Source organism: Carcharodon carcharias, chromosome 8 (assembly GCF_017639515.1).
Source record: "Carcharodon carcharias isolate sCarCar2 chromosome 8, sCarCar2.pri, whole genome shotgun sequence".
NCBI lineage: Eukaryota > Metazoa > Chordata > Chondrichthyes > Lamniformes > Lamnidae > Carcharodon > Carcharodon carcharias.
Genome location: NC_054474.1, coordinates 11042894 through 11069562, shown reverse-complemented (window position 1 = coordinate 11069562; position 26669 = coordinate 11042894). Strand labels below are relative to the sequence as shown.

At 43.9% G+C, this 26669-nt stretch overlaps 1 protein-coding gene across 1 annotated transcript in view; it reads left to right on the top strand.

Annotated features, from left to right (window-relative positions):
* The first annotated feature begins 1435 nt into the window (after positions 1-1435).
* LOC121281395 (protocadherin-23-like) overlaps positions 1436-26669 on the top strand; it is a 111398-nt gene continuing 86164 nt past the window's right edge. Inside the window, 4 exon segments of the mRNA XM_041194339.1 lie at positions 1436-2384; positions 2387-2579; positions 2581-3808; positions 6325-6707. Coding sequence (XP_041050273.1) covers positions 1436-2384; positions 2387-2579; positions 2581-3808; positions 6325-6707 — 2753 coding nt within the window.

Genomic DNA, 26669 nt, shown 5'->3' with positions numbered 1-26669 from the left:
CATATTACACCATGTTGATCATACTGTTAGTCACACCATGATTTCACCCACATTATCACAAGGAAGAGAAAACATTACATGCATTTATACCAATGAACAGAACTGACAGAAGTTGAAATGTAAGTGAAGGTTTTACCAACTGAGGTGAATTTGGTGATGCTTTCTTTGAGTCCTGGAAACGTGGAAGAGGCAATTGGAGGTAAGCATTCGATGTACCACCTGCGAGAATATGTACGGACGAACGGTTACCAAGTGCTCTAATCGAATGCAAGCTTTCCAAACTAACCCAGTAAAAGTAAACAATATCTAAAGTTAATTGAGAATCCCCAGCATGTGACTATCTGACTGGAAGTACATTGATCTGCCTATGGAACAAGGATTCTCTCCAAATATATGTTGCTTCACCAGAAGGCAATAGAAAATATCAAGGAAAGGAATAAAGATATTGTGAATACACTTCAACAACATCAAAATCTTGCATTTATATAACGCCCTTTAACGCAATTAAACGTCCCCAAAAAGCCACAGGCGCGTTGTTAAACTAAATTTGACACCGTAGTCACATAAGGGCAGATGACCAAAGGTTGTATGTCTAACCTCGGGAAAAGTAGGTCTTAAGTGTCTTCAATGAGCAGTGAGATTTAGAGAGCTGGAGAGATTTAGGGAGGAACTTCCAGAGTTTAATTTCCAGATGTCACGGCAGCCAATTGAAAAGAGAGATTAAAATAGGAGCCAAGATTGCAAGAACGCAGGGATCACTTAACCAAACGATTGTAAGTACGCCTAAACTGCTGTGTATAGGGAATGCTGATGTTCAAACATTTATAACGCCGTGTAATGCTGTAAAATGGAACCGTTTGATTAGAAATACTGTCCACGTTATTCAGACCTTATACTGTGCCGTGTAATTGTAGGAGTACAAGACATATGTCTGGGCGGCAATGAAGCGTTGACGGTTGCTGGTGCCAATGATGTTACTGAGTGGCCACAGGATTTCGGTGGCACACAGTGCGCAAAGTTAAAGAAAAAACGAAAAGAAGCCAACATTGTTAACGTTGCCTATCTAAATATTTTAGTTGCGCACTGGTAAATATATTGGACCGCTGGATGAAAATATTTTCGAAACAATCCTGCTTTAAGAACCGTTGCTGCAGTTATTGGTTAGGACACTTTGTGTCGCTGTCTACCAATAAGGAGTTGAGATGCTGCGAGAGATCTACACTTTGCTCCGGCAGGGAAACACAGAACAGAGACGGAGAGAGGAAGGGAGACTGGCAGCCCGTTCCTGCGTTTATACTAAGCGGCCGTGTTCGGAAAAACGACTGGTTGGTGGTTATTTCTCGGTTCTGGATTAGTGGAAAGGTGAACAATCGCGTGTCCTTTTGATCATTTAATATTACTGATTGGCAGATATTTAGCATGTTTGCAATAAACAATGGCGAATACAGTGAAGAGCGGGGCGTCATTCATCTTCCCGCTTTGCGCGGCAGATCTGGTTTGGGGACAAATTCGCTACTCGATTCCCGAGGAGCTGGAACATGGGGCCTTTGTTGGGAATATCGCTGAGGATTTAAAACTAACGATCCGGGAGTTATCCACTCGCACGTTTCGGCTGGTCTCCGATGAACGGAACCAATACTTGGAGGTAAATCTGGAAAATGGAATTTTACTTGTTAAAGAAAGAATCGACAGAGAACACCTTTGTAGACAAAGCTGTACCTGTTCCCGTTCTTTCCAAATTGCGCTCGATAATCCGCTGGAAATGCATCGCGTTGCAGTGGAGATCTTAGATGTAAATGACAATTCACCCAGTTTTTCAAAAGACGTTTATCCTTTACGGATTATTGAGTTTACCGCGCCAGGAGTGCGTTACCCTCTCGAAAGCGCGTACGACCCGGACGTCGGTACAAACACCATCAGTACTTATCAGATCAGTCCAAACGCACATTTCGGTCTCAAAGTGCAGACAAGAAGCGATGAGAGTAAAATGGCAGGATTATTATTAGAAAAACCGTTGGACCGTGAACAACAGTCAACATTTCATCTTGTGCTGACGGCCGTTGACGGTGGCATTCCGCAGAGATCTTGTACTGCTCAGATCATCATCAGTGTTATGGATGCGAATGATAATGCTCCTGTATTTGATCATGGATTATACAGGACTAATGTACCAGAAAACTCCCCGAAAGGCACCTTAGTGATAAAAGCCAATGCTGTTGATTTAGATGAAGGCACAAATGCGGAATTAGAATATTCTTTCACCAGTCACACATCGCCAAGAGCTCGCGAGTTGTTCAGATTGGAGAGAGGAACTGAAGAGATCAGAGTTGAAGGAGTACTGGATTTTGAAGAAAACAATATTCATGAGCTTGATGTAGAAGCTGTAAAGGTCAGTATGCAATGGCAGGGCATACCAAAGTAATGGTGGGACTAATTGATGTGAATGATAACACCCCGGAGGTAGAGGTCGCGTCCGTATCCAGTACCGTTGCGGAAGATGCGCGAACCGGGACTGTGATAGCTGCAATAAATGTAAGGGATCCAGATATTGGTAAAAATGGGCAGGTTCAATGTGAAGTTGATTCCGTTTAAGCTTCAGAAGACTTTCAGTAACAACTATAAATTGGTTTCAAACGACATTTTGGATTGCGAAACGGATCCACTGTACAACATAACCATTTCATGTTGGGACAGCCGATCTCCTCCGCTTGCAACAACTAAAAACATATTGGTGTCTATTTCCGACGTAAATGATAATGTGCCAAAATTTACACAGCTCTCATATAATGTGTTTTTGATGGAAAACAATGAACCTGGTGCTTCAATAATTGCTGTCACTGCTTTGGATCCAGATTTACATCAGAATGGAGCGGTGTCCTATTCATTGCTGGAAAATCAGATGCAAAATGTGTCTACGTCTTCTTACATAACAGTTAATTCGAAGAGTGGGGACATTTACGCGCTGCATTCCTTTGCCTATGAACAGTTGAAGAATTTCCAGATCAATGTCCAAGCTCAGGATGCTGGGTCTCCTCCACTGAGCAGCACCGCCATCGTGAATGTTATTATCCTGGACCAAAATGACAATGCTCCGATTATTGTTTCACCTTTAACGTGCAACAGTTTAGTACCAGTGGAAATTCTCCGTCAGTCCATACATCCAGGATACGTTGTCACCAAAATAATCGCAACTGACGCAGATTCTGGTATGAACACACGGCTTTCCTTCCAAATGTTGGACGCTTCTGATTCCAGTCTTTTCAGCGTGGGCCTACACTCAGGAGAAATCAGAACAGTCCGAAGTTTTAAAAACCAAGACGTCAACATACAAAAAGTGATCATCATGGTAAAGGACAATGGGCAACCCAGCCTCTCCAGCACGGCGACCATCTGCTTTTCAGTCTCCGCCAATGTTTCTGAAAAGCCTTCGGTCCAAAGTCATCAAGCCAGTAATCCTGATCACTTTTCCGAACTGAATATTTATTTAATCATCACTTTTGGCTCAACATCCTTTATATTTCTTGCAACCATCATATTTCTGGTCGTGCTGAAGTTCAAACAGGACAGGAATGTCAATAATTCTAATCCCACAAGTTGTTGTTGCTGTAAGCGGAGCAATTCGAATGATGCTTTTAATCGGAGAACTGTCCCAAAAGACTTAAGTTACAGACGAGCACTGCAGACACTCCCCATTTCTGAGGCTTATCAGTACTCTGTCTGTCTAGCTCCAGAATCATCCAAAACTGACTTCTTGTTCCTAGAACCCTGCGAAGCAACCTTACCTCTGAATGACTTGAATGTTCATAATGCTAGCGGGAGAAAATAACAATTATGCTCTTTAACAAAGGAAATACATCAAACATCATTGTTTGGCTGTACAGAACTTGAGTACTGGTGAAAAAAAAGACGCTATCGAAGATTTTCGACTTGCTTTCATCAGGACAACAACGCAAGATAAACCAACAGTAAAGGGAACAATAATTTGTACTGTAGGGGAAGTGAGTGCTGATTGGTTGGCAAGTGGGCTCTGATTGGTAGAGGCGCTGCCATATATAATGTAACAGAGAAGACTTACTGTAAATTGCCACGCTTTGATTCAAATTCAAACCAGGCAGGTCGACTTTGATTGGTCAAGGCATTGCCATGGGGGACGAACCAGGGAACGGCAGCCCCCCAAGCTTTTGTTTAAGTTAGAAAAATGTATAATGCTTGGGCATTCTCCTTCTGTCTGCAGATGCACGGCCCTATGTGTGTGAATATATGTGGCTTCTAGCCACATATATCTTACATATGCTTGAAGCCACAAACACACACATATATATATATATATATATATATACACACACAGACAAACACACAGCCTTTGCAGACAGAAAGGCATGTCCACGCATTACACCTTTTCCAACAAAAGAAAATCTTGGGGTGACGCCATTGCCTGCTTGATTCCCAATGGCAATAAATTGACCAATCAGATTCGACCAGCCTGGTTGAATTTGAAGCAAATGTTTGATAGTAAACAGCTAACTCTTCGCTGCTGCATTCTCCATGGTAACGCCTCTACCAATCAGAGTGCACTTGCCAATCAATCAGCACTCTCTTCTCATGAAGTATAAATTACTGTTGCGTTTACTGTTGGTTTACCTTGCGTAGTTGCCCTGATGAGCACAAGGCAAAAAAACCTGGGTAGCAGGTATCCTTTTTGAACAATATCAGAAATCACTCTCGCGAATAGTTCACTTATATTGTATTTTAATTTACATGGCTCTATATAAATAAATCCCATCCAAATATGTGTAAGTAGCCACAGTAATGATTGGTAGCTCTATCCTTGTGTTCTGAATGCCATCATAAGAACCTCTTTTGTGAGTGTTCACGGAAATACTTTGCTGTTTTGTGGTCTTACCGTTAATGTTGCATAAGCGCACCAATCGCAGAGGTAAAAGCTTTGTTTTCAAACCTATGTTGTATTAAAATATTCAGTTATTGATTTGAATGTGGTGAGGAATTTGTAGTTTTTCCAATAAATATCAGTTACTCATTGTTTTCCCATTCTATTCCTAGATTGCATTGTTGCTATGTGATATAAGTTGAAATAAACATGATGAATGAAATCAGTTATGATCTTTCCTTGCTCCAATACATAGGATGTTTGGTGAAGTCAATTTAGAAAACAGGTAATGTCTTACGGACCGATCGACCTGCAAACCTTTTTTACCTGCAGTGAGGGGATTTATCTTTTGGATTTCATTCAAAACATCCTCCTGGAGGCATTTGGACAAAACATGGTGACAAATGTCTCATTGGCACATGAGATAAGGAATAACAGAACGATTCTTGAAACAAAGATCCAACGTTTGTTCGTCAGTTGTGGAAAAGAGTTTAACTGAGCATATATACAACTGAAATGAGATTATTGGAAGAATTTCAATAAAATAGGATTTCAGTTGACGGAGTCTAATGAGTAAACATGTAATTAGCAAGGGCTCGCAAAATATACCCACAATGCCAAGATGCAAGTCAACAAATCAAGGCATGAAAGTGTCCTCCATTTGATCTCAACTTGCTCCTAGAAACTCCAATGAGGGCTTCAAATCTTATGCCCTGGGGTATGAACATTCCCAAGCCCAGGTCATCCGGCTGTCAAGCCATGAGCAACTCAATCCTGTTTATGATAATATTTCGTTTTATTTGGTTGCCCCAGTTTGAAGTCTTGGCCCTGAAGCTTTATAAAGCGTTGCTTTGGTGCTTTGCCCGATTTACCAATTCGTCTGAGTCATTAGAATAAGATCTATGAGTATTAGTAGTTTGGAGATAAGGACAACAGGGTTTGTTTGCATACCACCCATATATTTTATTCAACTGACATCATTTCTTGTCCAGAGGGGCGTCGCAGTGTCATCAGGCATTTCTGTTGTGCACTGCACTTGATGTCATTTTGGCTAGCTTGTTACCATGGACACCAAACCTCTGAGTCAGAACAATGCAAAGGAGGTAGGTTGTGATGTCATTAAGCGTGCAAAGCTGATGTTACGAGTGGTCCAGTTTTCAACTTTAACGCTCTCATTAACACCCTCTTTTAGCATCACACAGACGAACCTGTATTCCATGCAGTAGGAGGAATCCTCTATCAGTGCTAGTTAATAGGATCTTCAGCCACTTTCAGTTTATTTGCTTGTTGACTTCTATGAATGTTGGCTAAGTTGGTAGAAGTTTTTGGAAGTTTGTAATGTTACATAAAGCTGGTAAATGCTACAGGGAGTGGGGTGAACCTGCTAAAACCTTGGTATTCCCTCACAAGGGTATTCTCATCCCACTTGTTGCCAGCCATGTGCCCTGCAGTTTCCATGCCCCTTTGCCTTCAACCTGACAAGGGCATATGAGCAGATGAACCGCAGAGGTTGCCATGATGCTCGACAGGAGAAGGATGGGAAGAAGGGTTCTCATGAGGAAACCAATCCTCCCACGATGTTCAGGGACTATTTCACCTATCTCAACACCAGCGATAAGGAATTTGTGCAATGTGTCCAGTTCACGAATGAGCTACCAACTGAAATCCACGAAGTGCTCCTGAAGCTTCAGAGGAGAACAAAGTTAACATTTCCATTGTCTGTAAAAGTGACCATATCTAGGAACTTCTTTGTATGGGCTTCTTCTAAAACGGAGCAGGTGGCATCACCAAAACCTCATGGTTCACCGTCCATTGTTGTGTATGGGAACTAAAAAAGTGGGGGATACATTGCATTCTTTCCTTCCACAGAGAAGCATGCAGTGCAGGAACGTGGCTTCTACTGGAGAGTATATTTCCTCAATGTGTACAGAGTTGTTGATTGCACCCATTTTGCTTCGAAAGAGTCTAATGTAAACTCAAGAGATGTACCACAATAGCAAATGCTTCTGTCGGCTCAATGTCGAGCTGTTGTGTGCCCACACCCTCATGCAGTCATTGCCCAGTATCTCAGCAATAATGATGATAAAAACTAAAAAACTGCGGATGCTGGAAATCCAAAAAAAACAGAATTATCTGGAAAAACTCAGCAGGTCTGGCAGCATCGGCGGAGAAGAAAAGAGTTGACGTTTCGAGTCCTCATGACCCTTCGACAGAACTTGAGTTCGAGCCCAAGAAAGAGTAGAAATATAAGCTGGTTTAAGGTGTGTGTGTGGGGGGCGGAGAGAGAGAGAGAGAGAGAGAGAGAGGTGGGGGGGGTGTGTGGTTGTAGGGACAAACAAGCAGTGATAGAAGCAGATCATCAAAAGATGTCAACGGCAATAATACAATTGAACACATAGGTGTTAAAGTTAAAGTTGGTGATATTATCTAAACGAATGTGCTAATTAAGAATGGATGGTAGGGCACTCAAGGTATAGCTCTAGTGGGGTTTTTTTTATATAATGGAAATAGGTGGGATGAGGAAAATCTTTATAATTTATTGGAAAAAAAAAGAAGGGGGAAACAGAAAGGGGGTGGGGATGGGGGAGGGAGCTCACGACCTAAAGTTGTTGAATTCAATATTCAGTCCGGAAGGCTGTAAAGTCCCTAGTCGGAAGATGAGGTGTTGTTCCTCCAGTTTACGTTGGGCTTCACTGGAACAATGCAGCAAGCCAAGGACAGACAGGTGGGCAAGAGAGCAGGGTGGAGTGTTAAAATGGCAAGCGACAGGGAGGTTTGGGTCATTCTTGCGGACAGACCGCAGGTGTTCTGCAAAGCGGTCGCCCAGTTTACGTTTGGTCTCTCCAATGTAGAGGAGACCACATTGAGAGCAACGAATGCAATAGACTAAGTTGGGGGAAATGCAAGTGAAATGCTGCTTCACTTGAAAGGAGTGTTTGCGTCCTTGGACGGTGAGGAGAGAGGAAGTGAAGGGGCAGGTGTTGCATCTTTTGCGTGGGCATGGGGTGGTGCCAAAGGAGGGGGTTGAGGAGTAGGGGGTGATGGAGGAGTGGACCAGGGTGTCCCGGAGGGAGCGATCCCTACGGAATGCCGATAAGCGGGGTGAAGGGAAAACGTGTTTGGTGGTGGCATCATGCTGGAGTTGGCGGAAATGGTGGAGGATGATCCTTTGAATGCGCAGGCTGTTGGGGTGATAAGTGAGGACAAGGGGGACCCTATCATGTTTCTGGGAGGGAGGAGAAGGCATAAGGGCGGATGCGCGGGAGATGGGCCGGACACGGTTGAGGGCCCTGTCAACGACCGTGGGCGGAAAACCTCGGTTAAGGAAGAAGGAGGACATGTCAGAGGAACTGTTTTTGAATGTAGCATCATCGGAACAGATGCGACAGAGGCGAAGGAACTGAGAGAATGGGAATAATGACGATATTTATTCTGCCCTGTAAGCGTATCAACAAGACTTGTGACGCTACGAGAATCCAGGGCGTGGTCACTTTGCGATAACAGTTAGACATTGGCCATCTGGTTCATGATCCTGGAGCACAATTCACATTTATATGTAATAAACAATGTTCTATGCAATGAAAGCCTTGCTGGCAGATGAAATGTCATTCAACAGATCATTGGCATGCTGCGGCAATGTTTTTCCTTGTTCACCATTCGCAGTTACGTCCTGCATAATCGCACCATCATGACGACACAACCCTTGTCACTAGGTATAAGCAGAACAGCTGCTGAGGAGTAGGATGAGCAGAAGAATAAGTACAGGAGGTAAATAGGGCTAGGAGAATAAGAAAAGGAGGAAACTGAGTAGGCAGGGATGAACAAAGTGGGGATGCACATCTCCTTCCGAGTCTGGTTACTTTCAATCGGCTTGTCACACTGGAGCTCCAGTAAATGAAACGCGAATTCCCGATTCCAAACAGTCTCACATTTTACCTTCCCTTGTCCATACCCTGCTCCAACACCCCAGTGTTTTCCTGGAGAAAATCAGTGCACATTCTCTGCCTGTTGCACCAATATTCAGTGCTCATCCTGTGTATACACTGTCCCCCTGCCACTTGCTGTATCTGCTACTCTCAAAATACTGCCCCTCTTTGAAAGTTGCAGTTTGTCTTTAATGCTGCTAGCTTTGAATTGTGCTAGCCCCTCATGGTTTTGTTCTCCGGGCCTGAGACGTGCAGCCACTGAACAGCTCACTTAGCACTGGAGGCACGCTACAATCATTGTAATGATCAGGTATCAATGGGTTTACATTCTGCCCCAATTTCAATCAATGTGTGCAGTTTAAAAAAAAAATGTTCATGGGATGCTGGCATGGCTGGCTAGAGCAGCATTTATTGCCCATCCGTAGTTTCCTTTGAAGAGGCAGCTTACCATCATCATCTCAGGGGCAATTAGGAATGGGTAATAAATGTTAGCCTAGCGAGAGGCGCCCACGTCCCCTGAATGAATAATAAAAGGTGGGGGCTGCTGCAGCCCATGCGCTGCAGGAACATCAATAGTGCTTTGGGGAAGAGAGTTCCAAGATATTCACCCAGCGACGTTGAACGAACGGTTATATCGTATACATGTCAAGCTTGTGTAGGTTGCAGGGGAACTTGAAGGTGGTGCTGTTCCCAAGCCCTTGCTGCCCTAACCTTTCTAGAGGGTAGAGGTCGCCAGTTTGCAGGGCGCTGTCGAAGGTGCCTTGGTGAGTTGCTCTAATGCATAGTGCAGATGGTACACAGTGCTACCACTGTGCTTCGGTGATGGAGAGAGTGAATGTTGAAGGTGGTAGTCGGGGTGCCAGTCAAGCGGGTTGTTTTGTCTAGGGTAGTGTCGAGCCTTTTGAGTGTTGTTGGTGTTGCACTCATCCAGGCAAGTGGAGAATATTCCATCATGCCCCTGACTTGTGCCTTGTAGTCATGCTTTGGGAAATCAGTGGGTGAGTTACTCACCGCCAAATTCTCAGCCTCTGACCTGCTCTTGTTGCCACAGTATTTATATGACCGGGTCCAGTACAGTTTTTGGTCAGTGGTAATCCGGAAGATGTTGATATGGTTAATTGTGCATTGCAAACCCCATAACAGTCTTTGAACCTTATCAAATCTCGTGTGAAATTAAATTCCAGGGAACTTGCATTAAACCTTTATTTGGAATGCTAGACGTTGAACAGTGATGACAGCACAACATCAAAAGCAACAGTAAGTTCAATTTATAAATCACCTTAAACATTATAAGATATTCCAAGCTGTTTCATAGAGATGTTAAAAACAAAATATGACACTGAGCGCCATAACGAGATATTAATGGGTAACCAAGACCTTGGTCAAAGAGACAGTTTCTAAGTCATGCTTAATGAATAAAAACGAAGTAAAGAGGCTGACAGATTTTGGGGAGTAATTCCAGGTCCTAGGGCCGAGACACCTGAAGGTACGGCCTCCAATGGTGGTGAAATTAACATCGGGAATTCTCAAGTGGCCGGAATTCGTCGGGTAAAGACACCTCTGACGGTTATATGGCCGGAGGAGATTACAGAGATTGGAAGAGGCGAGGCCATGGAGGGATCTGTCAAATGAAACGAAAATTTTAAAATCAAGGCGTTATTTAACGGGGAACTAGTGTTTGTCAGCGAAAACAAAGGTGTTGGACGAAGGAGATTTTGGGCGAATAGGACATAGGGCAGAGTTTTGAAGGACCTCAAGTTGACAGGGGGTAGAATGTGGGAGGCCGGCCAGGAATATATGAGAATGGTTAAGTCCGAAAGCATAGGTGAGGATGTCAGCATCAGAAGAGCTCAGGCAGGCTCGGATTCGTGTGCTGTTCTGGAGGTAAAAATAGGTAGTAATAGTAATAGCTTGAATATGTGGTTGGAATGTCATGTGAGGGTCATCTATGACACCACGCTTGCCAACTGTCTAGTTTAACAAGTATGTTGGAAATCAAACTCAATAAACTCAGTCTTAAATATTTAATTGTAGTTAGTTTCGGCACATTAGCACAGGACTTGAATAAGCTGTCTGATAATTTAGAGATGGAGAAGTGGTCGAGAGAAGTGATGGTAAAGGGAAACTGATGTATTTTGCATGATGTTGCCAAGTAGATACAAATAGGTGGGGTGGAAGGATGGAAACTTGGGGGTCATTAAAGTTAATTCGGTGGTAATAGGGGCATCAGCCATTGAAGATGTTTCCCTGCCTAAGGTTAGATAGGCAAGAACTGAACCAAACAAATGTAGGCCCAACCAACAGGAGCAGCATGGTGTGATCAGCTCTGTCAGTCTACAGGGAGGTGAAGAAGAACCAGCAGGGATATTTGTTCTTTGTCACTGTCTTAGAGGATGTCATTTTCACTTTGACAAGAGGCTATTGGCACTGTGATAGGCTCTAAAACCTGATCGTATGGGTACAAACATGGAGCTGTAGGAACATAAGAATACATTTTGGACTGCACAAGACTTTCAAACACTTGAGACGGGAAAATAAGTTTTGAGATCGTGGTAGGGTGAGTTGGGCACTGGCTTACAAGGACAGGGTGTTCAAATTTGTTTCTTCAGGAGACGGTTGATGGCTACAGATTTAAAGGAGATAGGATCAATAATAGAAGGACAACGTCACCCCTAATGGATAATCACAATTTGGCAGCATGACACATCTAGAACAATTTTGGTATAAAGTAAAAAAAATACATGAAACCTCGGAGGACGGAAGCGTGTTTAAAGATAATGGACTATTCTTATGTTTTGTGGCACATCATTTCAAATAAAATAGGCATGATTGAAGCACATTGGGATGTAGATATTACAGAAACATGAAAATGTTACAGGACATTTCAATTTTTTTCATCCATTAAATAATGGCATGGATCTTCCATTTGAATTAGCAGTGAACTTTGAGACATTTGCCGGTGTTCCATGTCGGAATCCAGAGTAGCTTTGAACCTAGAACATGTACAGTACTTATTCTCGAAATGATCTAAACTCGTCTGATGGTCAGAGATTCGCTGTTCGGCTGATGCCACCAACACTGACACGGGCATAGTAGGCTATAGCTTGATACACTGAACCCACCCTGAAATTTACTTCAAGATGTTTACACTTTTAATTACAGGTGCAGAACACTGAAGCTCTATCGGGGAGGGCTCAAAATTGTATTAAAAAATAAAGTTGCTGACCAATTAACTTCTTGCTCATCCACTCATACCCCCCACACATCCGCAACCTCCTTCCACCAACTTGTGAACCCAACCATCTTCAACCAACCCATGAACCTACCCCAAACATCCTCTATTAACTCACCAGCATTCTACCCCACCAACGACATCCCTCAAAATCCTGTACACTCCAAACCATTCCAGCCCCTAAACCACAACCCACCACACGTCCACCCCTTCGCGCACCACCAGTTTCTAAATAAGCCTTGTCAACTGAAAAACCTTTCAGTAATAATAAATACAACAATGCTCACAGAGCCCTTATTCATCGGGAAAGAAAGAGGACATGACCTAGGCGTTCTGCGACTGGTCAGTAATCCTCGACGCTGCTTTCATCGATGGCTGAATTTTGCGGCCAGCAGCAAAAGGTCCTAAACCTTCAACGGAAAATGTTAAGGTTGAAGTTCTAACTGTGGTCAGCGGTGTGGCCTGGGCATCGCCAGAGCCAATATTTTAATTGTCTAAAATCCTCTACGGACTCCATGTATTTTGGGAAAATCAAATTGGCAGAGGTAGCCAGGATCAAGAGTTCAAAGAGTGTATTCGGGACAGTTTCCTAGAACAATATATATGTATCCAACCAGGGATCAGGCTATTTTGGACCTGGTAATGTGTAATGAGCTTGTTTTAATAAATTATCTCAGAGTAAAATATCACTTAGGAAACAGTGACCATAACATGGTAGAATTTAGCATTCAGTTTGAAGCAAGAAACATAGTTCGGCAACAACTGTGCTAAACTTCAATAAGGGTAATTAAAATAGAATAAGGACAGAGTTGGTTGCAGTCGACTGGGAAAGGAGTTGAGCAGAAAAAATGGTTGATGACCAATGGTAGACATTTAAGAAAATAGTTCATGACTCACAACAAAGATATATCCCAGTGAGGAAGCAGAGTTGTAGGAAGGGGATAAACCAACCGTGGTTAACCAAGGAAGTTATGGATAGTATCAAAGTGAAAGAAAAAGCATACAATGTGGCAAAGATTACTGGTAAAGGAGAGGATTGGGAAAGTTTTAAAAATCAACAAAAGATGACCAAAAAAAAATAAGAGGGAGAAAACAAAGTTTGAGGGTAAACTAGCAAGTAATATAAAAACATACAGTAAGATCTTCTTTAAATATATAAAAAGGAAGAGTGAAACCAAAGTCAATATAGGACGCATAGAAAATGAGACAGGGGAAATGATAATGGGGAACCAGAAAATGGCAGAGGAGTTGAATAAATACTTTGCACCAGTCATCATAGTAGAAGACACTAATAGCATATCGAAAATGCTAAATAATCATGGGGAAAACCTGGGGGGAGGAAATAAATACAATAGCTAACACTAGAGAAAATGTACTAGGGAAGCTAATGGCTAAAGTCTGATAAGTCCCCTGAACCTGATGGGATATTAAGAGAAATAGCTGCAGAGATAGGTGATGCACTGGTAGTAATCTTCCAAGCATGCTTGCATTCTGGAAAAATCCAAGAGGATTGTAAAACTGCCTATGCAACAGCCTTATTCAAAAAAGGAAGGGAAACAAAACCAGGCAAACCATAGACCAGTTAGCTTAACATCTGTCATTGGGAAAATGTTGAAGTCTATTATAAAGGATGTAATAGCAGAGCATTTAGAAATGCATAATATGATCAAGGAGGCTTAGCATGGCGTCATAAATGGGAAACCATGCTTGAAAAGTTTTTTTAGAACACTTTGAGGAGGTAACAAGCAGGATACATAAAGCAGACCCAGTAGATGTAATATATTTGGATTTCTAAGAGGTGTTTGCTGAAGTACCATGCATAAGGCTAGTTAATAAAATAAGAGCCCATGGTGTCGAGGGTAGTATATTAGCATGGATAGAGGACTGGCTAACTAATAGAAGACAGAGAGTTGTGATATGGGAGGCATTTTAAAGATGGCGACCTGTAACTAGTGGCGTGCCACAGGGATCAGTGCTAAGGCCGCAGTTATTTATGATATATATAAATGACTTGCATGAGGGGAATAAAAATACTATTGCCAAGTTTGTGGATGACACAAAAGTAGGTGGGAAAGAAAGTGGTGATGATGGCACAATGAGACTACAGAAGGATCTAGGTAGGTTATGTGAGTTGGCAAAAACGTGCCAGATGGAATATGATGAAGGAAGTTGTGAGGTTATGCATTCTTGCTGGAAGAATAGGGGAGCTGAATATTATTTAAATGGAGAAAGACTGAACAACAATTCAGCACAGAGGGATTTAGAGGACCTCGTGCATAAATCCCAAAAGGTTAAGTGTAATAGGTGAGGCAAACGGAATGTTGGTAATTATGTCAAAGGGAATGGAGATTAAAAATAGGAAAGTCTTGCTAAAACAATATAAGGTGCTAGGTATTCATACCTTGAATACTGTGAACAGTTTTGGTCCCCTTATCTAAGGAAAGATATACTGACATTGAAGGCAGTCCACCATAAGTTTCACTAGGTTGCTCCAGGGGATGGAGGGATGTTCCTGTGAGGAGAGGGTTCATAGTTTGGACCTGTACTTATTGGAGTTCAGATGAATGAGAGGCGACCTTGCTGAAACACGTAAGATTCTTAGGGGGCTTCAGAGGGTAGATGCTGAGAGATTGTTTCCGCTTGTGGGAGAGTCTAGGACCAGAGGGGTCGCCCATTTAAAACAGAGATAAGGAGGACTTCTTCTCTCAGAGGGTAGTCAATCTATGGAATTCGTCACCACAATGGGCTGCAGAGGCTGGGCCATTAAGTATACTCATGGCTGAGATAGATTTTTAATCAGTCCAGGAATCAAGGGTTATAGGGAAAAGGCAGGAAAGCGAAGTTGAGGATTATCAGCTCAGCCATGATCTCTTTGAATGGCCGGGCAGGCTCGATAGACCACTCAATGACATGCCTTCCTTCTTCCTTAACCGAGGTTCCCCCCGCCACCCCCCCCCCCCCACATCCCCCCCACCACCCGCCCACGGCGTTTGACAGGGCCCTCAACTATGTCCAGCCCATCTCCCACACCTCTGCCTGCACATCTTCCTCTCCCTCCCAGGACCATGATAGGGTCACCCCTGTCCTCATTTTTCACCCCACCAGCCTTCGCATTCAAAGGATCATCCTCCGCCATTTCCACCAACTCCAGCAAAATGTCCCCACCAGACACATCATCCCTTCACCCCATCCTGTTGGCATTCTGTAGGCACCATTCCCTCCGGGACACCCTGGCCCACTCCTCCATCACCCCCAACACCTCAAACCCTTCTCACAACACCTTCCCATGCAATCGCAGAAGGTGCAACACCTACCCCTTTACTTCCCCCCTCCTCACCTACCAAGGGTCCAAACAGTCCTTTCAAGTGAAGCAGCACTTCACTTGCACTTCCCTCAATTTAGTCTACTGCATTTGGTGCTCCCAATGCGGTCTCCTCTACATTGGAGAGACAAAACGCAGGTTGGGTGACCGCTTTGCGGAACACCTTTGGTCTGTCCGCAAGACCGAGACCTCTGTGTCGCTTGTCATTTCAACACATCACCCTGTTCTCATGCTCACATGACCATCCTCGGCCTGCTGAAATGTTCCAGTGAAGCTCAACTCAACCTGAAGGAGCAGCACCTCATCTTCCGATTTGGTACTTTACAGCCTTCCGGACTTAACGTTGAGTTCACAACTTCAGATCATTAACTCTCTCCACCATCCTCACCACTTTTTGATCCCCTTTTTTGAAATATTTATTTTTAAATTATTATATTTATTTTTCCCATCTATTCCTATTACTGTTATCATTTTTAAAATGTGTTCTCATTCATTTATTTATCCCCATCTTTTAGCCTATTTCGATCTTTTCTCCCACACCCCACCCACACTCGGACGATCTGTCACTTGCTCTTCCTGCTTTCTACTCTTAATGTCATCATTAGCACCTCCTTTAGGCAGTATCACCACCATCAACACCCCTTCGATATTTTCTTTATGACATATTTTACAATCTCTCCTATGCCTCCACCTATCGCTGGCCTCCTATCCAGCTTCCCTTATCCCAGCCCCCTTAAATGGTATATATTTCGCCACATTTTTACTTCCCTTTAGTTCTGAAGAAGAGTCATATGTACTCGAAATGCTAACTCTGTCTTTCTCTCCATATGTGCTGTCAGGCCAACTGAGCTTTTCCCAGAATTGTTGTTTTCATTTCTGATTTCTAGCATCCGCAGTATTTTGCTTTTATGCAATCTTCTATATTGTTCTGCTTCTATAATGGTTAATATTATTTCAATGTGTTTATGTGGCTTTTCTGAAAATAGAAAATGTCTGCATTTCATGGCTGCCATTTTAAAGCACCTATCCTATACCTTCCACCATATTTTACTTATACCTTCTTTCCCTTATGTATACCAGACCCCATTCAAGTGATGAATATTATTTGCATCAACCACCCCATGTGACCGGGAGCTCCTGTCTTCACAGATTATCTTATGCTGAGTTCTCAAAGGCAATAAGGGATGGATAGTAAATGCTGGCCTAGCCAGCGATGCCCACATCCCATCAATGAATAAAAAAATCAAATGGTACTTACAGAGAAACAATGTGCTCAATGAAGCTCAGTTTGTGCTCTGCCAGGGACAAATGGACATTGACCTCAATATAGCCTTGGCCCAATCTTGAACAAAAAGGCCAAACTCAAGAGGTGAGCTGATAATGGCTGCGCTAGACATCAAAGCAGCATTCGACCGAGTGTATTATCAAGGAGCACTAGAAAAATTGAAATCAATGATGATCGGGGAAATACTCTCCACTGGTTAGTGTCATACATAGCAGAAAGGAGAATGATTATGCTTGTTGGTTATCTCAACTCAAAGATGTCATTTCATGAGTCCCTTAGGGTGTTACCCAGGGGCAATCATCTTCAGCCGCTGTATCAATAACATTCCCTCTTTAATTAGGCAAAAAGTGGGGACGTACACTGATGATTGCATCAAACTCCTCAAATACTGATGCAGCCCATTCCATAGGGCAGCAAGACCTGAACAACATCCAGACTTGGAATGTTAAGTAGCACTTAACATTTGCGTCACACATTTGCCAGGCAATGCCCATCTACAACAAGAGGAAATCTAATAAAGTAGCCTTGTCGTTCAATGGTACAGCCATTGCTGAATACTCAGCAACAGCATCCTCGGGATTAGCATTGGCCAGGAGCTTAGCATGGCTAACCAAAAAGAAGTGTTGAGACAGAATTCTTGTCCAAGGATCGATATTCCGGGGCGAGCAGCTCATCTCCTGACTCCCACGGCCTGTCCAGCATCTATAAAATACAAATTGACAATGTAATTGCACACTTGACTAGATGGGTGCGGCTCCAGCAACATGCAAAAAGCACAAGAGAATCCAAGGCAAAGCAAGCTGCTTGATCGGCGAGCCATCTACCAACTTAAACATTCATTCATTCCACCTATGGCAGCACTGTGTACCATATATTTACGAACATACGAATTAAGAGCAAGAGGAGGCTACTTGGCGCCTCGAGCTCACTACACGATTCCAATAGCTCAAGGGCTATCTGATTGTGGCCTCAATTCCACTTTTCCGCTCTCCCCTGATGTCCTTTGACTCCATTGTTAGTCAATACTCTACTACATCTGCCTTAAAAATATTCATTGACCCTGCCTCCACTGGTCCCTGGGAAGGGAATTCCACGGACTCAAGGCTCTCTGAGAGAGAAAAAAACATTTCCCCACATCTCTGCCTTAAATGAGAAACGCCTTATTTGTAAATTCTGTCCCTCAGTTCTAGCCTCTACGACAAGGGGACACATCGTTTCAGCATGCACTCTGTTATAATCCATCAGGATCTTATATGTCTGAATATGATCGCCTCCCATTCCTCGAAATTCAAATGGATTCAGGCAGAATCTGTCCAACATTCCCTCATAAATAACGTCCCTAGCAGAGCAATCGGTTGAGTGAACCTTTTCTGAACAGCTTCGGATGTAATTACGTCCCTTCTTAAAGAAGGAGGCAAAAACTGTACACAATATTCTGGTTGTCACCAAGCCCTGTACAACCGGAGCAATATATTTATATTTTTTGCTCCCTCTTCCTTCCAATAAACAACAGCATTTCATTTTCCTTCCATTCATTTGTTGCATCTGCATACACACGTTTTGTGCTTCATTTATCGGGACACCCAGATCGCTCCGTCCCTCAGAATTTCTGCAATCTGTTTAGATAATATGTTGCTTTTCTAGTTCCCCTGCCAAAGTGGCAACATTACAATTTCTCATATTTAACTTCATCTGCCATTTTCCCCCACTCATTTAGCCTACTTAGCTTTTCAGACTCCTTATGTCCTTTTCACAAGTTTTCTTCTACCTAACTCTGTGTCATCAGCAAAGTTAGCAACCATACATTCGGCCCCGTCATCCAAGTCATTGATACAAGGTACATTACAGCGCCTCACAAAGCGCCCTTCTACAGCACCTTCAAAACCTGCGACCTCGACCACCTATAAGGACGAAGGCAGCAAATGCATGGTATGAGAGTCACCTGTAAGTTATCGTAAAAACCACACGCCATCTTTTCTTGGTTGAGCGACGTCAAAATCCTGGATCTCCCTTCCAACACAGCTCTAGGTTCATCTGCACCTGTTGGGCTGCAGCGATTCAAAACGAGGTTCGAAACCACTTTCTAAAAGGCAATTATGGATGAGAAACAAATACTGGAATTTCCAACGACGCTAATATCTGAAGAAAAAATAAAAATATGTGCTAGCCCAAATAACTTATATTTGTAATGAAGTGCAGTTGTTCCGTCACTGAGGTGGGACATTACCTCTGGTTGATGCTCCTCGAAGAAATCGCCCGGAGCTCTTAGCTTATCTCTGTGTTCAGGAAAATCAATTTCTCCATTTTTCTACCTGGCCTCTGATATGCTGCACCACTTTTAAGAAGTCTCCGATATCACACTTATGGAAGGTCTTCTAAAAGTTCATGCATACCCCACCCTAGCGTCCTCTCTCGGTAATTTCATTTCAAAAGATTCCAAAAGAGATGAATCAGTAAATGTGAAGTTTCTTTTGGACACGTATAGTATATGCATAATAAAATATGGGTCCCTCAGTCATATTCTCCTTAGTTGTTTTTAATCTTTCAGTGCAATCCATTTGAAACCAGTTTCCGTATTTTCTCAAGTAAAATCCATCGAGTACTGGACTTCCTATTTCACCTTCTCAATTTCCACTATGAAGCAAGGTGGCTGATGACTTCCAACAAGCCTTATTGACCGATGCGAATAAGAACAAAAGAAAGTTAAAAAAAGGAACAGACTTCGTCCATTCCGTCGTTCAGTAAGATGATCACTGATCATTTACAGCAACTTGACATTCCCACATTATCCCCATATCACTTTATTTCCTTACAACCCAGAAAAACGTATACATCCAAGTTCTGAATGTACTCAAGGGCTGGCCATTAGCAGCCCTCTGGGGTATGTTGCCACATAGGGTTATAATATTACGGCACAATTGGCTTCTTACATTTTGCATTCAAGAATTAATTCCGGCTCCGTCGTTCGAATTAGCTTCATCACAACGCAGCCAAATTTACCCTCCATGGGCAAAGGTTACACAGTAGGTAAAAATGACTGCAACCTATGAATATAAGCGTGCAAATAGTGCGTTCTTATGTACAGAACGTATGTTCGACATTATGTTCATTAGTTGAGAACAATAAACCTGTGTTTTCTTTTACGACACGCGTCCGTTGTCAGTTTGATCTTCACACTGATATCGTGAATTAGCTCGTTGGACAATATGCTGTAAATTATTTATTGACCTGGTGATTTTTGATTGTTAATTATGTACTTTTCATGCCTCTATCATTTTATTAGAAACCATAGCAGCAATTTACTTTTTCACCACTTGTGTCATTGGATTTTATTTTCTCTAATTTTGTGGCGCTGGTTTTAACGCTGAGAGATTGACCTCGGGAAACCACCGCATTTCAAATTTGCAGACTGAACACAGGCAATTTCAAAATGCACCAGATGCCAAATGCCTGGATCTTAAGCATTTTACTCTTCACGGTCAATAGTGATAACATATTATTGTTTGGTAGGACAGGATTTGAGTGTTGCTGAAAAAAGAATTATGTTTTTTGAAGCATTCCATCTTGCACTCGTCAGTCAATTCGCAGGAATACAAATGTAAGGGGAAAAATAAGTTTATACTACATGGGAAGAGACCGCTGATTGGTTGGCAAGTGGACTCTGAATGGTAGAGACGTTGTCATTGAGAATGCACCAGTTGAAGACGGCTGGCAGTTAACTGCCAAGCAATTTAAAAGATTTAATCCAGACAGCTTGAATCTGATTGGTCAAGGAATTGCCGCGTGGAATGAACCAGCGAATGGCTGTCATTTATTTTATTTGGCGGAAAAAGGCACAATTTCTTTCTGTCTGCAAACATCAGTGCCCTGTGTACTAATGCACAGTACACACAAATGCCCCACACTGTCAGCTTGCCTGACAACCTGAAATTGGTTGTCAGCATAATTCTTAGCATACTGAGGATTCTATAACAAGGGATGCCCAATCACTGGATCACAACTACTGTTGGGAAACTGTGCTTTAAGTTTTACAAGCACGGGCTTGTTGGGTAGTCTGTACCTTGCCCATTGTGAACAGTGGAACAGACATGCTGGTTGACATGATCTGCCAGTCTTTGGGATGTACGGCCTACATACCTAGCATCACACTGGCACTGAAATTCATACCACGTTACTCGTTTGTTTGATAGGCAGGACGTTTTATTGGCTTTATGGCATCATCCCATTAGTGGTGATTGCCACTTATGCTGCTACAGCATAGACACAGGATGAAAAGCTAGCTTTGCCTGCAGCTCAAAAGCTTGAGGTTCCTTGTCCTTCCAGAGTAATCTGAGGTAGACTGGGCCTCAGGCCAGTTCATCAGTTTGTGTCATATACAGCATGAAATGATCTGATCAGAGGAATCAATATGTTATTTTTTTTTACAAGAATCATTCAAGGGTCGTGGGCTTCGCTGTTTAGGCCAGCATTTAGTGTCCGTCACTAATTGGTCTTGCGAAGATGGTGGTGAGATGCCTTCTTTAACAACTGCAGTCCATGTGGTGTTGGTATACCCACATTGCTGTTTGGGAGGAAGTTTCTGATTTATTTCCGAGCGACTTTGAAGGGACAACATTATATTTCCAAGCCAAGATGTTGAGTGGCTTGAAGGGGAATTCCAGGTGGTGGTGTTCCCATGTATCTGATGCCCTTGTCCTTTTAGAAGGTGGTGGTCGTGGGTTTGGAAGGTGCTGTTTGAGGAGCCTTGCTGAGCTTCTGCAAAGCATCTTCTAGATGGTTAACATTGCTGCCACTGTGCTTCTGCGGTGGAGGGAGTGAATGCTTGTGGATGGCATGCCAATCAAGCTGGCTGCTTTGTTCTGGATGGTGCGCTGTTGGAGCTGCAGTCATCCAGGCAAAGGGCACGTATTGCATCATCCTCCTGACTTGTGCCTTGTAGACTGTGGGCAGGCTTTGGGGAGTCAGAAGGTGAATTACTTGGCACAGGATTCCTGACCTCTGGCCTGGTATTTATACCACAGTATTTATATGGCTATCCCAGTTCAGTTTCTGGTCAATTAAATTGCTAGTGGTAGATTCAACGATGGTAATGTCACGGTTTGTCGAGGGTCATGGTTAGGTTCTCTGTTACGGGAGATGGTCATTGCCTGGCAATTGTGGGGCAGGAATGTTACTTGCCAGTTGTCAGCCCAAGCCTGGATATTGTCCAGGTGTTGCTGCATTTGGACATGTACTTCTTCAGTATCTGAGGAGTCATGAATGGTGCTGAAAATTGTGCAATCATCAGCGAACATCCCATTTCTGACCTTATGATGGTAGGAACATCACTGATGAAAAGCAGCTGAAGATGGGCCTCGAACACTACCCTGAGGAACTCCTGTATTGATGTCCTGGAACTGACATGACTGATCTGAAACAACCACAACCATCTTTCTTTGTGCTACATATGACCCCAACCCAGATACCGATTAACTCGAGCTTTTGACGGGCTCCTTGATGCCACAGTTGGTTAAATGCAGCGTTTATGTCAAGGGCAGTCACTCTCAGGGTGCCTTTGATTCACCCTATTTCAGCACCACGCTGGCAAGGTGAGCAAATGGCTTAGGCCCTATTTATGAGGTTGCAGATAAGGCCAATCTTATAGTGTGCCAGAATCCCAACACATGTATTGAGCAGTGAATGTTGGCTTGCGATAGACTATGGTAGAGTATCCCCTGGCAGATTTCTCAACTAGTACTTCAAGGAAGGGTAGTTCATTTGACTGCTGCATTTCAACATTGAATTTGAACACAGAATGATAGACATTAAGACACGTAAGGAAATTGCTATATGGAGTTGCATATTTAAATATAGCAAACGTATTATCCACATATCGGAAATATGCAGGGGATATGGGGATATGTGTCATTCCATTGAAGACACATTTCTCAGGGAATCTCTGCGTTTCAGTCGAATTTCTTTTAGGCAGGCTTACTTCATTCCAATCGTTTGCACAATTTATGTTACAATATCTACTGAATTTCTAATTTAGGATAAGGATTGTTTCTAGGCAGTAAGATGACTTCTCAAAACCTTTCATTCGGCTTTAGTATTCATAAATAAGCAACAATATATGTTTATGTAGCTCTTATATATCGCCTTTAAAGTGATAAAACATCTCAAAGCGCTTGTAGGAGCATAATCAAGCAAATTTGGCTCTGGACCACATAAGGAGATATTAGAGGAGCTCAAAGGAAAAGCTTGGCCAGGCCTAATGACATCTACTAGAATTCCCTATGTATAGTTATTTTCTTTCATTTTGGATGATGGGTGGTCGGAACGAGGTCATTCATCCGACTGAGAACAGGCTTCAGCTGCCTATGCGCTCATCTGATAATGTTGCTGAGACATTTCAGTGCTTTAGAGTGTTAACACCAACTCTATGCTTAATGTTTTCAGGAGAAGCGTGCTTGGAACACCTGTGAGTGCTCCCACACTGATGGTGGATTCATGAGGCTGCAGGTTCTCACTGCATTTGAGGTACAAGTACTTTCTTTTGTAGGATTTTAGGCATTGGTGAGTTTGGAGGTCGGCCTGCTTCTGGTGAGATGGCTGAGGTACTATACTGGGTGACAGGGTGAAAGGATCACTGAGATTTGAAGGTGTATTGGTGAAATGCAAGGTGTTCACTGCTGGAGTTGCAAACTCAGGACCTTGATAAACGTCATCAGGGGGCATAAATTTTTGTTCGTAGATTCAAAGTTGCCATGGAATTAATTACTGCATGTCTGGCCGGGTGGAAGTGTATCTGAGTTAAGATTTGGACGTGACGCTTTTCATAATGTGCTAACCGATGACCCCCTCCCCCCAAACTAAATTAATTCCGTTCCTTACAGGAGAAGCCTGTTCAGTGCTGTCTCCATCAGAGAATATTGAAAAACCTCTACCCTCGTCTGAAGATCAACACTGGAGTGTGCACGGTCACATCAACTCTCAGCATTCAGCACCATAGCAGGTACTGACACTTCAGCAGGAATCAACGTCTCAGACAGGGGTAATATATATACTGGTGAGGGCACTTCACTAGCGTAATTGCAGCTTCCAGAGAGTGTGGAGCAGGAGTCCTCAGGCAGTTCGAGAAGTACCTGGGGTGAGCTAGAGTCTGGATCACAGCCAGATGATGAGCCTCTGGAGTCGTCCATAAGGCTGCATTTGCAGGATGTGCAGCACGAGATCCATGAAGATTTTGCTGGAGGCGTAGAGTGCTCCGGCCAGGGTTGTGGAGGTGTCCATGCAGGCCGTTTTCACTCTGATCACCCACTTTCTAGAGTGCCAAGTCTCCACCAAGGACAGACTGGCGACTGCCCTGGAGAGGCAAACTGACAGCAGATGCACTTGTCAGGATACAGTCTGACCTGCACACCGTTGCCCTGAGTCTGCGCTCAGGCGCTCCGGCCCATGGTGACAGTGGAACTGGGAGCTTGGTCGCCCACCCAGGTCCTGGAACTTCACATAATGGTGGGGGACGAACAGCTGCAACTTCCATCTGTGAGTTTCTCTCCTGGCACTTACGAAAGGTACAGGATCGCGTTTGTCCAGCAGCCATTGACACAGGCCTCCACCAATGCCATGGTGACTGAAGACTCAAATGTGTTTGTGCAAGAGTCTCCTGAGGTGGATGGCACCTCGAGGCTTAAGCCATGCAGGACGGCCGCCAAATTTATCCAGGGCCAAGGATGTGGCAGATAAGATGCCGCATTCCAGTACAACCAAAAGTGAGGGGGGAGCACTTGGGCAGAGAACGTGTAAGCATTTCGGTCGATATTCACATTACTCACAATGAGGAGCACAGAGGCGAGACCTATCATTGTCCATAAAAACAAAAAAACTGCGGATGCTGGAAATCCAAAACAAAAACAGAATTACCTGGAAAAACACAGCAGGTCTGGCAGCATCGGTGGAGAAGAAAAGAGTTGACGTTTCGAGTCCTCATGACCCTTCGACAGAACTTGAGTTTGAGTCCAAGAAAGAGTAGAAATATAAGTTAGGTTAAGGTGTGTGGGGGGGAGGGGGGGCGGGGGCTGGTGGTGGGGGCGGAGAGAGAGAGAGAAGTGGGGGGTGTGGTTGTAGGGACAAACAAGCAGTGTTAGAAGCAGATCATCAAAAGATGTCAACAACAATAGAACAAAAGAACACAGAGGTGTTAAAGTTGGTGATATTATCTAAACGAATGTGCTAATTAAGAATGGATGGTAGGGCACTCAAGGTATAGCTCTAGTGGGGGTGGGGAGAGCATAGAAGATTTTGAAATATTTAAAAATAATGGAAATAGGTGGGAAAAGAAAAATCTATATAATTTATTGGAAAAAAAAGAAGGGGGAAACAGAAAGGGGGTGGGGATGGGGGATGGAGCTCAAGACCTAAAGTTGTTGAATTCAATATTCAGTCCGGAAGGCTGTAAAGTGCCTAGTCGGAAGATGAGGTGTTGTTCCTTCAGTTTGCGTTGGTCTGGAGCAATGCAGCAAGCCAAGGACAGACATGTGGGCAAGAGAGCAGGGTGGAGTGTTAAAATGGCAAGCGACAGGGAGGTTTGGGTCATTCTTGCAGACAGACCGCAGGTGTTCTGCAAAGCGGTCGCCCAGTTTACGTTTGGTCTCTCCAATGTAGAGGAGACCACATTGGGAGCAACGAATGCAGTAGACTAACTTGGGGGAAATGCAAGTGAAATGCTGCTTCACTTGAAAGGCGTGTTTGGGCCCTTGGACAGTGAGGAGAAAGGAAGAGAAGGGACAGGTGTTGCATCTTTTGCGTGGGCATGGGGTGGTGCCATAGGAGGGCGTTGAGGAGTAGGGGGTGATGGAGGAGTGGACCAGGGTGTCCCGGAGGGAGCGAACCCTACGGAATGCCGATAAGGGGGGTGAAGGGAAGATGTATTTGGTGGTGGTATCATGCTGGAGTTGGCGGAAATGGTGGAGGATGATCCTTTGAATGCGGAGGCTGGTGGGGTGATAAGTGAGGACAAGGGGGACCCTATCATGTTTCTGGGAGGGAGGAGAAGGCATAAGGGCGGATGCGCGGGAGATGGGCCGGACACGGTTGAGGGCCCTGTCAACGACCATGTGCGGAAAACCTCAGATAAGGAAGAAGGGGGACTTGTCAGAGGAACTGTTTTTGAAGGTAGCATCATCGGAACAGATGCAACGGAGGCGAAGGAACTGAGAGAATGGGATGGAGTCCTTACAGGAAGCGGGGTGTGAGGAGCTGTAGTCGAGGTAGCTGTGGGAGTCGGTGGGTTTGTAATGGATATTGGTGGACAGTCTATCACCAGAGATTGAGACAGAGAGATTAAGGAAGGAAAGGGAAGTGTCAGAGATGGACCACCTGAAAATGATGGAGGGGTGGAGATTGGAAGCAAAATTAAAAAATTTTTCCAAGTCCCGACGAGAGCATGAGGCGGCACCGAAGTAATCATCGATGTACTGGAGAAAGAGTTGTGGAAGGGGGCCGGAGTAGGACTGGAACAAGGAATGTTCCACATACCCCATAAAGAGACAGGCAAAGGCCCTTCTCCGGCCCATCTCCTGCGCATCCGCCCTTACGCCTTCTCCTCCCTCCCAGAAACATGATAGGGTCCCCCTTGTCCTCACTTATCACCCCACCAGCCTCCGCATTCAAAGGATCATCCTCCGCCATTTCCGCCAACTCCAGCATGATGCCACCACCAAACACATCTTCCCTTCACCCCCCCATCGGCATTCTGTAGGGTTCGCTCCCTCCGGGACACCCTGGTCCACTCCTCCATCACCCCCTGCTCCTCAACCCCCTCCTATGGCACCACCCCATGCCCACGCAAAAGATGCAGCACCTGCCCCTTCACTTCCTCTCTCCTCACCGTCCAAGGGCCCAAACACTCCTTTCAAGTGAAGCAGCATTTCACTTGCATTTCCCCCAAGTTAGTCTACTGCATTCGTTGCTCCCAATGTGGTCTCCTCTACATTGGAGAGGCCAAACGTAAACTGGGCGACCGCTTTGCAGAA